At 42.2% G+C, this 15,742-nt stretch overlaps 1 protein-coding gene across 2 annotated transcripts in view; it reads left to right on the top strand.

Moving 5' to 3' along the window:
• The window catches only part of LOC135472601 (ADAMTS-like protein 1), a 57,793-nt gene that overhangs the window by 16,947 nt on the left and 25,104 nt on the right, over nt 1-15,742 (top strand). Inside the window, exons 1-2 of one of the 2 annotated variants that reach the window (XM_064752172.1) lie at nt 6,422-6,698; nt 14,040-14,210. In XM_064752172.1, the coding sequence (XP_064608242.1) occupies nt 6,663-6,698; nt 14,040-14,210 (207 nt within the window). In that variant the 5' untranslated portion in view covers nt 6,422-6,662. Of the gene's footprint in view, nt 1-6,421; nt 6,699-14,039; nt 14,211-15,742 lie in introns of those variants that run through there. The other variant, XM_064752171.1, reaches the window with a different exon arrangement.

Raw genomic sequence — 15,742 nt, 5'->3', positions numbered from 1 at the left:
GGCCATGTTTGTGTGTCACATCTGAGCCCCCTACACGAATAACCAGGTGGCTATATGTGTAACAGCGTGCTTTCCTCACACACTGAATGTGGAACGTTAGCTGATGCTATAGGGCCTGTATATATGTATAAGCTTCGGGACAAATGTCACCACAGCCATATATCTATAATACAGGCAGCTGACCGATGTCAAACACGTAGAGGTCATGAAAATATTTATGATTACTTGTCATCTAATGTAAATTTCCGGTTTTCGGTGGAAAGTTTGCAGAGATGAATAAATGCAAATGTAATTGGTTCTTGAGCAAATGATATCATCTTTATGCGGCCTTGGCAGCTGTTTCTCCTTGACTACCATAAACAACGTACCCTACCTATATTTTAGTCATTTTTCTATCCTTCAGAAATAGTTATACTGTAGTATAATTACCTGTATTTCGAACGTGCCTTTAAAGGCATAATAACAGTTCAACTTTTTCACACAATTAAGATGAAGATGGGCCAAATTCTGCAATAAATGCTTTCCATTCACAACTGTTTTTTTTTCTAATATATTTTAACAATGGACTACATATAATTACAATTGTGACATGTAAAGCTAGTTTTGAATAGCCTTTTTTTATACTGGATCATGTACGTGAAGGACTGAATAAATTATTAAACTATGACACCCAGTAAGGTTGATAGAAGTTTCTCTGTCAACCTTACTAGGTGTCATAGTTTAATAATTTGCCAAATAATTTGCAAATATAGATTTCTATTTTCCATGGAAAGATGATCATTGACCATTTTGATGTTTCATTCTGACCCAATGTGTTTCTTGTGTATCACGAACGTCCCGACATTGTGATCTCATTTTCGCGCCAGAGTTCGAAATCACACGAAGATGAATAACCACCAGGTGAATTGTAGTAAATTTACCAGGTAAATGCCAGTCCATGATCACATAAGACAAACCTATGGATGATCTTTGGGTTGAACTGACAGATCTTACTGCTAAACATCAGGTATATCAAACTGAGGGGGGAAAACCAACAGTGTTCAAGCAGAGTACCGTGTAATGTGCTTCCGTGACGCATAACCACTAAATTACCGGCGTCAGACTGCCTTTGTGGATGTGACTGTACCTCCGCGAAGGGTTGCTGCTACATTACTCGAGTCAGACTTTCTTCTCTCATCGTCTCAGCAGATTGCTCCTGTACATCACTTATCCCTACTGTTTTTCTTCAACATTGTCGAAAGGCTTGTGCAGTATGCCATGTAGGACCTATTGTCGAGATATAGCCAAAGAAAATGGCACTGTATTTTACGTTACGTATTTACATGGTTGTCGATCATTGAAATGGATGGGGGGGGGGGGGGGGGGGGGCGGCGGTTCTGTTAGCGAGGGGGCAAGCACGCCAGTACGGCACAATGATCCAGGAGCCTTTCACCAATGCGGTCGCTTTGAGTTCACATCCAGCTCATGTTGGCTTCCTTTCCAGTCCTAAGCGGGAAGCTCTTTCAGCAACCTGCGGATGATCATGGGTTTCCCCCGAGCTCTGTCCGGTTTCTTCCCAAAATAATGCTGGTCGCCGTTTTATAAGTGAAATACTCTTGACTACGGCGTAAAACTACAATCAAAAAAAAAATAAATCACTGAATACATCTAAGCAGCCACTCGCCCAGGCACTCACTCAACCAGACAACCATCCATTCGTACTGACATTTATCCAAGCAGCCACTCGCCCAGACACACACCCAAACCAGACGGCCATCCATTCATACTGACATTTATCCAAGCTGCCACTCGCGCAAACACACACCCAAACCAGACGGCCATCCATTCATACTGACATTTATCCAAGCTGCCACTCCCTCAGACACACACCCAAACCAGACGGCCATCCATTCGTACTGACATTTATCCAAGCAGCCACTTGCCCAGACACACACCCAAACCAGACGGCCATCCATTCGTACTGACATTTATCCAAGCAGCCACTCGCCCAGACACACACCCAAACCAGACGGCCATCCATTCATACTGACATTTATCCAAGCAGCCACTCGCGCAAACACACACCCAAACCAGAAGGCCATCCATTCATACTGACATTTATCCAAGCTGCCACTCCCTCAGACACACACCCAAACCAGACGGCCATCCATTCATACTGACATTTATCCAAGCAGCCACTTGCCCAGACACACACCCAAACCAGACGGCCATCCATTCATACTGACATTTATCCAAGCAGCCACTCGCCCAGACACACACCCAAACCAGACGGCCATCCATTCGTACTGACATTTATCCAAGCAGCCACTTGCCCAGACACACACCCAAACCAGACGGCCATCCATTCATACTGACATTTATCCAAGCAGCCACTCGCGCAAACACACACCCAAACCATGCGGCCATTTATTCGTACTGACATTTATCCAAGCAGCCATTCACCCAGACACACACCCAAACCAGACGGCCATCCATTCATACTGACATTTATCCAAGCTGCCACTCGCGCAAACACACACCCAAACCATGCGGCCATTTATTCGTACTGACATTTATCCAAGCAGCCATTCACCCAGACACACACCCAAACCAGACGGCCATCCATTCATACTGACATTTATCCAAGCTGCCACTCCCTCAGACACACACCCAAACCAGACGGCCATCCATTCATACTGACATTTATCCAAGCAGCCACTTGCCCAGACACACACCCAAACCAGACGGCCATCCATTCATACTGACATTTATCCAAGCTGCCACTCGCCCAGACACACACCCAAACCAGACGGCCATCCATTCGTACTGACATTTATCCAAGCAGCCACTTGCCCAGACACACACCCAAACCAGACGGCCATCCATTCATACTGACATTTATCCAAGCTGCCACTCCCTCTGACACACACCCAAACCAGACGGCCATCCGTTCGTACTGACATTTATCCAAGCAGCCACTCGCCCAGACACACACCCAAACCTGACGGCTATCCATTCGTACTGACATTGATCCAAGCAGCTACTCGTCCAAACACACACCCAGACCAGGTGGCCTCCATTCGTACTGACATTTATCCAAGCAGCCACTCGCCCAGACACACACCCAAACCAGACGGCCATCCATCAGGGCTGGAATCAAAATCCAACCAGACAACCATCCATCCGGTTTGACTTATACTGAAACAACTACTCACCCACTCGGGCTGGCTTACCCAAACACCTACTCGCCCAGACATTCATCCAACCAGAAAACCATCCTCCCTGGCTTAAATACATACGAATAGCCGCTCGCCCAGACATTTACCCAAGCAAACCACCCGGGCTGACACGTCCGGACATTCACTCAACCAAAGAACCATCCACCCTGTTGACACGTCCAAACTGTGACTCGCCCAGAAATTCACCCAAACGGACAACTATCCACCCAGGCTGACATACCTGTACATTCAAACAGCCACTCGCCCAGAAACTAACTCAACCAGACAGCATTCTATATATTCATCTGACCATTCGTGCAACTAGGCATCCAAAGACACATTCGCCATCCAAACAACTGTCGTGCAAATATCCATTCAAAGAGCTCTTCGTGCAAATAGCCATCCTAACAACCATTTGTGCAAATAGCATCTAAACAAGCATTTGTACACTTGAAAAAATAATCTGTTAATTTTAACAGAAAGTCTGTTGCCTGAGTGATGCTAGAATCTATTCTGCTATTGTTACAGAGTATTCTGTTAAATATAGCAAATATATTCTGTTAATTCAACAGAAAGATTGTGTGTGTGTCTTTCTGTCCGTCCATCCGTTCGGCCGTTCGCTTTTACATACATACTTTCATTAGCTAAAATGTGAATTGAAGCTATATCAAGTCATTTCATACCATTTACCCCGTGTCCAGTAGTACTAGTATCTTTACATGTGTGACCAGATCGAGCAATGTCCTATACCGTGTGACGCATAGTCACCTATTGGATGATTGGGATCAGCGATGCCAACCACGTGCTCCGTGTCTGATGTAGATAAAGATGGATGACTCCTTGTCCCGGTTTGTCCGGTCTCATCAGCATTCAGGTCCCAGATTGTCCGGACGGGGTCAATTTGTGCGGTGTAGCCACGACAACACACTGTAACTGTTACACTTATTCTGCTACATATTACAACGACATGTCACGAATAATGGCGAGTGCCTACTAATACCACATTGAATACGCTTGGGTGTGGTACTCCGGGAGTTGTCATATCTATATTGGGACGTCTTAAGTCCTTAGTCATTAACAGACAACTGAAGATCCTGGGACTATTCGACAAAATCCGCTATGGTCTTTATCCGCACTGACCATACTGCATTCCCAGTCTGCGTTCATTGTAGGCACTGCATAATCAATGAACAACAAAGACGTGGATACCATACTAATCGCCATACCTTTTCTTTATATAGATGTAGATACAAAAGTTAAGGTGGTTTCTTTAACGGATTTAAGAGCCAAGCCCAGTAGTGTTAAGTTAATGCATGCATATATAAGAACTGTAACATTTACCAGTTACACAGAAAAGATATACAGTGCAATTATTGGTCGTTAAAGAGACTATACTGAAGACTTTTGCAAAAAAATCGATCAGCACAAATCCAATTCACTTCTTGCTATTATTTTAGAATAAAACAAATAATTATCTTTCACTGACAAAACATCAGCCTCCTCTATGTACGTGTTACTATCCAGATTCGGTAATAAAGCTCCTAAAATTCATAAAGCAGATGACATTAAAACTTTACCAAGCTTTAGAATTCTAACAGTTTTAATACTACAGACGAGAGTGTAATATTTACTAAACGGCAATAATTTGAGGTATTCTAGGTAAATACAGAAACTTTTATTTGGTCAGCATATATTGATTTCTTGCCAAATATCGTATTTGGCTGTGAAAAGGGTATTAAACGCCATTAAATAAATAAATACATGTGTTTCGTTAAATCCGGGAAAACATTGTGAATAAAGGCCGTGTTATTTCTTTGATATTAGTTTTCATGGGCGTTGCCTGGGGACTTACTATTAAACCAACCACTAAGTCAAACGGTTGTTACATCAATTATGCGCAGTCAGTAAATAAAGTAACAAATTGAGTGGATGGCCAAACACCCAGCTAATCAGCATGCCGCTTAACCTAGGCTAGCCAACCAATCAGCATCCCACTTAACCTAAACTACCCAACCAATCAGCAACCAGCCTAACCTACACTACCAAAACCAATCAACATTCTGTTTAACCTAAATGGCAACCAATCGGCGATAGGTTTGATCATTCTAAGATCAGCCCAAACCATATTCCAGCTTAACTATACCTGAGCTTAGCCTAATTAATATTCATTTCACGCTATCACATGCGCAAAGTTTATCGCTATTCGGTGTTTTGAATCAGGAGAAGAAAGCTTGAAATAATTTACCTCTGATAGACTCAAGATTAAAAAGCACGCGTGGTATAGATATAATAAAGCTGTAACCGGTTGCCATGGTGATTAATGACTTTGTCTCCGCGCGTGAGCATTTCATTCACTCTCAAGCACAAATATTTGGCAGGGTTTTGTCATCACAAACTAGCAGTATCAAATGGCTCTGGTTCTGCACGGCTGAATAAGGCGCATGTCCTGTTGGTGTCAAACTTGCTGTGAATGAGCCTAGTCTTGTCACGGATAAGAACATAAGACAGCGTGTTATAGGGTGTGACGTATATTAATCAAGGATTCATTAAAGTATAATTCAGGTGTCAAAAAATTACCATTTATATTGTTTACTTAGTTGACAACAATCGAGCGCACCATTTCAATTGACGCTTTCATGCATGATATAAATTAAATGTATTTGTGGAGTCCGTTTATGCGTTATCTGAGCTACTCAGATTTATGTTAGATTGTTTGATATATATTTATATAAAACGTAGCACAAAGGGGAGGCATATATTAAATTAACTTCCAAGTATCTGTAAACATCATGTGTCAGTCCTTTTAGCACGTGGCACTCAGTCGATGGCCAAATTACTCATTCATTCAGCCAAACGGACATTTAGTACAAGGTATGTGTTCCAGTATATTATATGGCATGTTTCAAATCGTGTGTAAGCCCAGTGAGCTGACGTGGAGAAGGCTTCTTTACATGTATAAGCTCAAGACATACATCATACATAGCACGTCCAGTTCCTCTGGCTCAGGCATGCATGAAGTGGTGAGAACGCTCCAGTACCTAAAGAGCTAGCCCTGTGAGAGAAAGTAAAGGCTGCTGACCTGTTACGCGCAGCCAGTGACTGCGGGACTGTAGGCAAAGATGTAACCACAGCGCGTCAGAACACACGGGTCCGTGGCTGCTTCTCGCTCGCGCTTTACTCCCGGAATTACGCTGTTCGTATACAGTCTGGTGGGGACGGAGGAATTATGTCACATGCAGCCCACCGGTACTACGGACCTACTTCTCCGTTCACTCATCAGTTAAATTGGCACGCGTATCGCAAGCGTGGGTGGTGGGCCGGTAGCTGCGCTTTTGGCTACAAAACATGTGATACTATAATTGATATACAACATATTTATATCGACAGCCAAGTCTGAACGCCTGAAGTCGACTGTTAAACCTGGCAAAAGTGGATTTATACTGCCTATTAACTTTTTTCTTCGCAATGAAGGGGATATACTTACTTCTGACGACTTTCTCGGTAAGTGAAACGATCTTTTTTTTGTATACCCATATTGCGTTATACCCAAACGGCATGTGTTCACAAAGGCGTATGGCTGTATACACTTTATATACACTGTATACACAACCGCGGTACTGCTGGAACGCGTGTAACTTGGTTAACTTTGCTGACCTTTATGCTGAAATTAAGAGTCACTGTGTCGCTCAGCCTATAATAGCCTACTGACTTTAATAGACGTAGGTTGGGTGAAGAATATATGATATTTTCGCATTTGTTTCCTATAAGGCTTGCCAGTATACGATGTAAACTTCCAAACGGGACAGTGAATATATATCGTTGGTACCGCAATGGGATCTAATGTGTCAATTATATTTAACGCCAGCCAATTCTATGAGAGTTTCGTTACCACGTCGTTTCCGTTTTTGAAGGGGTAATTACGATGGACATGTTTACTTGTGCCGTTATTACTAAATTTATATTTAAATGCTACTGTGGTAAATATATTCACCGAAGCTTGTTTATGACATATATATGTTCTCCATATATCACGCCATAAAGAAGACTGCCTGAAAACTGACATTAAACTGGTGTTAGCCTTCGAAGAGTTTTTTCGGTTCGCTCCTCTACTGATTTTATGGCCTGGCCAAAGCGTTCCCTGCCGTGCTCTGACATCCCAGCGGCACATACACTTATTAAGGGTCTGCGGTTTGCCGGGCTTAGGCGGTGTTAACTGGCTTGGTGTTAAACCGGCACACGTGCGTCCTAGTCCCTCGGTGGTTAGGTGACGGGACACATCTAAGCCCATGTATTTACCTGTGTTTAGGCAGGTGTATGCAGTTTAGCCGTGTGTCCCGCTTCTGTTTAGCAAAATGTATTAATATTATGGGGGGTGTAATTCTTGTTGACGTGACGCGGTCAAGGGTGGGGCGAGGAGCCGGACTGCATGTAGAGATGTGGAGAGGTGCGTCGCTTTAAAATTAAGAGGCCATCCCCAGCATTGTATATATGCACATCTACACGGGTCTGGGGTTGGGATGCTGATTTCTCCGAGACAGGAGCTGGGGCTGACAGTCGAGCTGTTTGGTATGCAGAGCTGACATACTTAACACATTCCTTTCGTACCGAGACCTCCATAAAAACCCTATTAACAAAAGAAGATCTCTTTTACTTCTATAACATAACACAGCAAAGTGTGTACGGCATACATAGGCTTTAGGATCGCGCCTAGTGCTTATTGTCAACGCTTACTTTATGTTGACGAGCGGATCATTCCTACTACAACACCCTCAGAGAAGCCAAATACACAGCAGTACTTGCTACCTACACGTGGAACAGCCTAAACGTGGGCCTCGACCATGCTTTCCGTCAGGTCCGCGCCCACGGTTTACGGTAAAGGAAACTGCCCACGTTTTCTGTCAAGTGCCTGGATATCATCATTTTTCAGGAAGACAGTTGTTCAAAATAAGTTCATTAGCCCTAATTCAGCTTGTATGTGTATTAAGCTAAAGCCTATCTTGTTATGCATACAACACGTGTCCATGAAAAATTACCACGTGTTCCAACATTGACGAACTAATTAACAGAACTGATTATCCAGAAGAACGTGACGTAAGGTTGGAACACTACATTTTGACTTTTAAAGTAGGTCTATATGACAAATGTGCCTTACCAAGTCAAATATTATGAATTGCTAAATCTGGAATTCTGTCAGTTTTAAAGTCTTCATATACTTTTGTTGAAATGTCGACAGTTTAAAGCAACAGTAAAGTACGAGATACATATCCTTGCGAGATTGATCAAGTGTCGGATAGTATCTTCTTTGATTCTTGCTTTTTTCATTTGTGAAATTATTCTGTTATCCATGTACTATATATGTTTTAATGGGAAACTCTTAAAAACACCTTAGCGCCTTTAACACAGCTGTCCAAAGATATGTTTTAATTCCTGTAGTAATGCGTCATATGTTTGCTCATGAAACATTTAGATAGCACAGAAGAACTTGTGCCTGACATCAGTAAACGATGTGATTTTACCGCGATTTAGACCACTCTATGTGTAGTCCCTCAAAGTGTGACATTCTCAATCATTCTTTTTCGGCAGATTCGATGTATCAGTGATAATAATTTTGCAGTTAGTCAACACAGAAGTCAGGCTGCCCGTCAGTAACCTTAGTCACGTAGTAGGCTAGGCAGTGGTTCTGACGTTCATCAGTTTAGGTCTATTCTACTTCTACAAGTCCGTCTGTCTGTTCACAGCTCCTCGTACGCTCGTATGGTCATCAATGAGCGTCCTCCTTCAAACATCCAGTCAGAATTCCATCAGCAAAGGACTCGAACATTTCATGTTTTATAGAGCGCCAATTTTTACAATTCATCCAAAGCTAGATTTGTGTCGGGTGGTGTAAAAAGAAATTATAAATGACCTGTCAGGTGGGGCGTTCTTAGTGTTAAAACGACCACAGTTGTGTAATGGCGCATGAAAGCGCAAACATCCGAAAAATGCCAAGCACGCCTTCTACCTTTTGAGACCACTGACAGAAGAAATAATTACCTCAATGCAACATTCTCTTTACGTCGTATGACCCATATGTTACAATGCCGGTGGACCCAATAGCGACCCTACATAATATGTTCGTGTCTTATAACTGTAGTATATGTTAATGATGATTACGTTACATTTTAGTCGGAGTTGAACATGCTGTGCTTGTTTAGACGTTTGTTAGCCGTAACGAATAATACATGTATTACCGGTATGAAGGGGTAGCTAATTACATGCCCTATAGATTGCACGAAAATGTCCTGTTACACAACCGGTTCCCACACCATAAAGTGTAAGGAACATTTTATATACAGCTGTATGATATTTACCATGCCTTACTGGTTCATTACACGGAACGATGTATCTTGGGAGTAGAGAGTGTTTTGCCTGTTTCCCTATATACATGTTTCGCGTTTACAACAAAAGATTGGTGTGAATAATTGAGGAACAATAACGGAACGCTTGACTGGAGCATCACAGTTGCCCCTTTATCGTGGTTACTGACTGTTTATAGACGTAGATAAGCATGTGTTGTGAGGGGCTGGGATTGCTCGCAGAGACCGTCTCGTCTGTTTGCCTGCTTTTCATTAGTTCGAGGAGGCTTCAATCCCGCAGTTCAGCAGAGAGGCGGAGGCCTTCTCTACGGGGCTCCGTCTTAACCTTTTTGTAATGATTTCGCGCATGGCTTGTTCATAAATGACTATAATTGGTCGAGTGTCCCTCGTACATTTATACTTATATGGTGCCTTATTTTTTCTCCAGTTTGCGCGTTGTTGTTCGAGGAACACATATCTGTACAGCCGACTTCGATATCACGTGATCTGATTAAATAGTTTTCAAATATTTTTTCTCAACATGGGTCGCGCTTAGCACCCAACCTAGAAACAATTTTTCCAGGCAGTAGTTCTGTAGGCTCGGGATTTGTATTCAGGTATATCGGGAGAAAGGTTGTTGCTGATGAAGAACTTACCCCAGTTTCTGTTGTACATGTCCTGTTGTGTACGTATGGAATATGAGTTCACCTACATAACAGTTAAACAAGAATTTCTAAGGAGTAACTGTTAAAGTTCAAGACAACTTACCATTTAACACTATCACAATGATTACCCCAAAATTACAATCATAGAACATCATTATGGTGGGTGGAAACCGGACAGTGCCATTTGCAGGTTGCTGGAAGAAAATTTCCAGTACGATCATATAGGAAGTCATCTTGTGCTTGACTTGAACTCACAGCGGTCACGTTGGTGAGAGTTTCCTGGGTATTTGTGGTATTTATTTATTTATTTATTTGATTGGAATGTTTAAGCCGTACTCAAGAATATTTCACTTATACGACGGCGGCCAGCATTGTGTGGGGGGAAACCGGGCAGTGCCCGGGGAAACCCACGACCATCCGCAGGTTGATGCCAGACCTTTCCACTTACGGCCGGAGAGGAAGCCAGCATGAGCTGGACGTGAACTCGCGCCGACCGCATTGGTGAGAGGCTCCTGGATCATTGCTAAATTATTACTGGTCAGTTCTAACCCCCTCGACCACCAACATTTATTGAAGTTAATAGTAGATTATCATGACAAAAACGTAAATTGACAGGAAGACCCCGATAGCAGATGATTGTCTCGCAACAGATTACTGGAAAATAATCATATTGTGATATAGGCCTATACAGGTCAGTAATGATAAATCCGACGGAGGAGTTCTATAGAATAGACTGTTGTGGAGAAGATTCGATAGGGATGAACTTTGACCAAACTGACCAGTCCCTCTCAGGTCGACATGTGTCCGTCTGTTTTGGCATCATTCCTTTGGGACCAGCAGACCGCGTTTGTACTGTCTTATTTCTGGAGAAAAATGTGTTCAAAATAGACAGCCAGCAGAGAGCATACTGCGTTAAGACGACCAATCCAGATGGGGATGCGAGCCCGAGAGGTTCTTGACATTTGATGGGCTCATAGATAAGATAGGAAATAATACTCGAGTATCTTTCTCTTAAACACGAGAACTAAAACAACACAGCCCTGAAGCAGCAAACAAAAAGACGTCGAGTTCAGAGTGAGTTCACGGCGGATGGACAAAGATCAGCCGGGGGAGCATCACCCAATGTATAAACCCGAGGGAGAGACTTCCCCTGACCACTCACTGCTACGCCCATCGGCAGATTTATTTGCTTTGCGCGTTGTGGAATCATAAGCTTCGTGGTCTTAAGTGACTCGTCTTCCTTTGCACCACTGTGGGCGTCTGATATGCGATCGACTAAACAATATTATACCGTCTTGGGTCGAGGGATCGTTTCTTCTTAAAAAAAACTGGCCTTCAAACAGACCTTACAAACCTTCAAACAATTTATGGCGTGGTATACTCGATGTATATTGACTAATAAATACAAATAAATTGCCAACAGAGGAACTTGGTAATATTCAGAATATAGGATGACTGTGTGTCGTTTTATATCGCTGCTTGGGTAGGCTTATTTCCATTGGTAGTAAAATCTTGTTCAAACTGTGCCCTGCAAAAAACTCCATTAGGCAGTGTTCTATCCAAAATTGCGATACATTTTCGTTGTTGTTCGTAATCAGTCATCGCATTATCGTTCCCGAGTCTTACACCGTCAACATCTGACAACCTCTTGGAATCTATATCTTACCCATGCAATTAAACATTTTTTACAACGTTGTTTTCTTGTGAACCAATTATCTGATCCAAAGTGTATTGATAGCTTTTTTAAGATCTTTTTTATTTAGCACAGCTTTAGAATTGACCTTGTATTGGTAATCATTATGGTCAATATTATGACAAGTAAATTGTAAACATTTCGATAACATCAATATGTGTTAGTTTGCTTAAGTAAGTTATCGAAGATCGCTTCATGCAAATCTTGTATTACACGTGGGGCCTCCGTGGCTCAGTTGGTTAGCGCGCTAGCGCAGTGTAATGACCCAGAAACCTCTCACCAATGCGGTCGCTGTGAGTTCCAATCAATTAATATATTTAACCTATGTTGAACTAATGCAGACAAGGCGTACAACTTGTGTGTAAAATGCATGCAGTTTTCGGATTTTAGTAGCAACATAAGCATGTTGACTTGTAAAGAGGTGGTGGAAATGTTTGATTCTGTGATAAGATTATTGTAGGCTTTTAACGAATGAAAACAAACAGATCGAATATATACTAAACAATCAGCTGCTACATCGCTTTTCCAGGGAAATGCGGTCTGCGGTGTGACATTTCCCAGGACTAGTGATAAGTACCTAGGGAGGGAGTTAAAGAGGCGCTGTTTTCACCCGCCGTTCACGTCCGGTTTTCAGTAATAACCAAGTGTTTTTGGTATAGTCAATACCCCCACGCACCAGGCCGACCCTGGCCCTAAGGTCTGTGCCCTGAGTGACCTATGACTTCAGGAATTAAACTCCTTCAGATGTCATTTTGTAAACGAGTGGTTAACGCTCTAAGTGTTAATTGTTGATGCTGCAGTCTTGAACTGGCAGTAACTGCGCGTCATTCACCATGGACATAGTCTTGTCCAGGGGCCAGATGTGCTTTTGAGTGATTACTTGTGACAGTTTGTCTTTCCGACGCAAAAAATAACCGACCTCCCAACTAGCCCCCTTGTCCATGTTAATTTTCATCTTGACTTGCTTGAAATACTGTTTGACGAAAGGCGAGGTGAACATTGTGAAATACGGTTGAGTCAATTTTCAAAGGAACCAGAGTTAACGATGTATGCCGAGCAGCCTTCCAAGTTGCTACGTTTGGACAAGATTACACAGAGTAACATACTAGTATAGCAGCTCGGCACAGCATAAATTTCACTCAACACGTTTACGCAAATTCATGTATATGTTGCTAATATATAGTCAATTTAGTATAATAATTCATGGGTTTGGGTAAAGTAGCAACAGTGTATCATTTAAATGTTCGCTAAAGTATCAACTTTACTCAGCACACGTACGCATGTGCTTGTAGCTTATATAGCAACAGGTTAGAACTCATGGTAAGTAAACAAATATAGATTTCGAAGAGGGAAGGGATTATTTAATCATGATCGACGTACTAAACCGTAGTTCAACTATTGTTATGAAACCATTGCACAGTAAACAGGCTTGCGTGAATGAATGAATGCTTAACGCTGCGGTATCGATATCATAGCTGAACGTGGGGAAACATTATTTGAAGGCAAAGAGGTTGTTCTATTTAGGAAGTTGTGATAGGAAATCTTCCCGTCTGTGTATGCGATTTCATCTAACCTTTTTCCGACTTATTAAGCCTTGCGACATATACAAGTTACAGCTTCCATGACCAAGATAGCTTGTATTGTCCTGTCATATATTATGACGTTGTTCTGTTCTGTGATGGCCAACCATCAATATTATTCAATCGCATCATAGGCCTATATGACGTAGTGATTTTACACCCAATGAGGTTCAGTGGTATTATATATCGGGGCAAGGCAATTTAGTTTGGCGACCAAAACAATTCACACCGGGATGTAGTTTTGGTCGCCGAGCGAGTTTATTTAGCTATGTTGCGATGACGTTTTTGTAGCGAAGCGATTTTGTTTCGTCTTTTGATATATGGAGATGAGTCAAAGTAATGGTGCTTAGTCCAGTGATATATCTGGATGCTGTTTTGGTAGCTGTGTGTCTGTATTACTCAGGCGTCACAGTATTGCCCCAGAAGACAGTATGATTCCAGCAGAAATCGCGATACAGATGGAAATGTCCACTGTATTGTTATTAGTTTCATGTAAGAATTTCTTATTGTACAATGTTATTACAGTATCACAGTATCACACGGTAAATCAGCCTGTTGTCTTGTTACAGATCCTGGCAGTGGTTAATGGTGACCACTGGTCAGCCTGGAGCGACTGGAGCAAGTGCTCGCGGACATGTGACGGAGGCGCGTCCTATCAGCTCCGGAAGTGCTTAAAAAGCTACATTTTCCGCACGGATTGTCATGGCGACCGGATACGCTACCAAACCTGTAACAATGACGTAAGTGTATGATCATCGGTCTCTTTATTTACACCATTCAGCTCGTTTGTAATAAAGATTATCGAACCTGCTGGGCCAGAAACGTTCCCAAACCTAAAGCACAATTCACTAACCATTCATTTTCACAGCAATGAACGAACTCGTCATTAATGATTTCAGTTAAATATAATTTGCCCTGAGAGGATTAAGGGATAGTAAACAAAACAAAAACACCATTATTTAAATGTATCACTAGCCGTTGACTTACGTCACATTCCACCTCCCACTCCCACCACACATTCCAATCGCCCACCAAAACGGTTTGTTCCCGCTGTTCTGCTTTTATGGATCGTTCATTTAGTGAGTTTGGGCCTTTGGTTATAAAATGCCGTCCTTAAATGGCTATTTCCTAACATTATATTACATGGTTGTGATTTTCAAGTCCGACGTCAAAGTTTACTTAGAGCAAATTGGTTAACGAAGTTTCTTGAAGTGAGTTCACGTGTCCTTAGACTAACGTGATGTTTTTGATGATGCGTATCATGATGGTTACAACAGCTAATTTCTCTAACTGACATGGTCGATTTCATAAAACCAGTTTTTCGGCTGAACTATTCTTACAGTCAAAATGCGAAATTTGACTTGAACGGTTATTTTTTGGGCTCCAAGAATTGATCAACCAATATGGACGTTCCAGGTCAGTTATCGCAAGGCCAATTCCCAAACGCCGTCCAATACAAACTACCAAGGAACTAAGAAAATACATGTACATAAAATAGGACGGCATCATGCAAAAAGAAGCATGATGGGCAACAGTTTTCAATGATGTTGAGCGTAATAAGTGTTACATGTTAAGATAAATATATGACAATTTGAATTTCCTGGGCCGTAAACTGCCCAAGATATGGACTTAGGCAGAAATGTATTCCGCTTTTTGGAATGGTTTCCAGCTGTCAGGAATGGTGCCATGGTATATAGGACGCTGAATCGCGCATGCGAAGTGTCTACCAAGCTCTCAGTGTAAATTATGAATCTGTGGAGGCCAACTTCTTAAGTTGAGTCGGTCACAACCTTAACTGACGCATGACATGTCACGTCAAGTGGTACACGAAAACTGCTGTTCTAAATAATGCTCGGGGGGTACTTTCTCGTCTGAGTGGGAAGTGGCAAGTGGAGCTTGGCTAATTGAAGGAATGTTCTAAGCTTGTAACCATGATTAACGGTCAACGTTTTTTTTTCTTACTAGCATGTACGTCGGTCTACGAAGTCGATCTTCATCTATTAGTATCATGAATTATGTAAACACGCCAATGAATTCAGCATCCCAACGGGCATTGTTTATCAAACAAAACTATATACTCCGCTTCACGGCATATCCTGGATGTTTTATATGAAAAGATCTGCATGGAATGTAAATATTCGTAACTGCCCCTGCCTATGCATCCACCCGCCGGCACGCGCATGTATTACGGTTACTCCCAATCCCTCAACGTACTGAGGGCCAATAGCTGCGTAATTAAGTGACACCTTACAGGTCAAATTAATGAACACAC

The sequence above is a fragment of the Liolophura sinensis genome, chromosome 8 (assembly GCF_032854445.1).
Source record: "Liolophura sinensis isolate JHLJ2023 chromosome 8, CUHK_Ljap_v2, whole genome shotgun sequence".
Taxonomy (NCBI): domain Eukaryota; kingdom Metazoa; phylum Mollusca; class Polyplacophora; order Chitonida; family Chitonidae; genus Liolophura; species Liolophura sinensis.
Note: the sequence above shows the minus strand (reverse complement) of the source record. Positions and strands in the feature narration are given on the sequence as shown.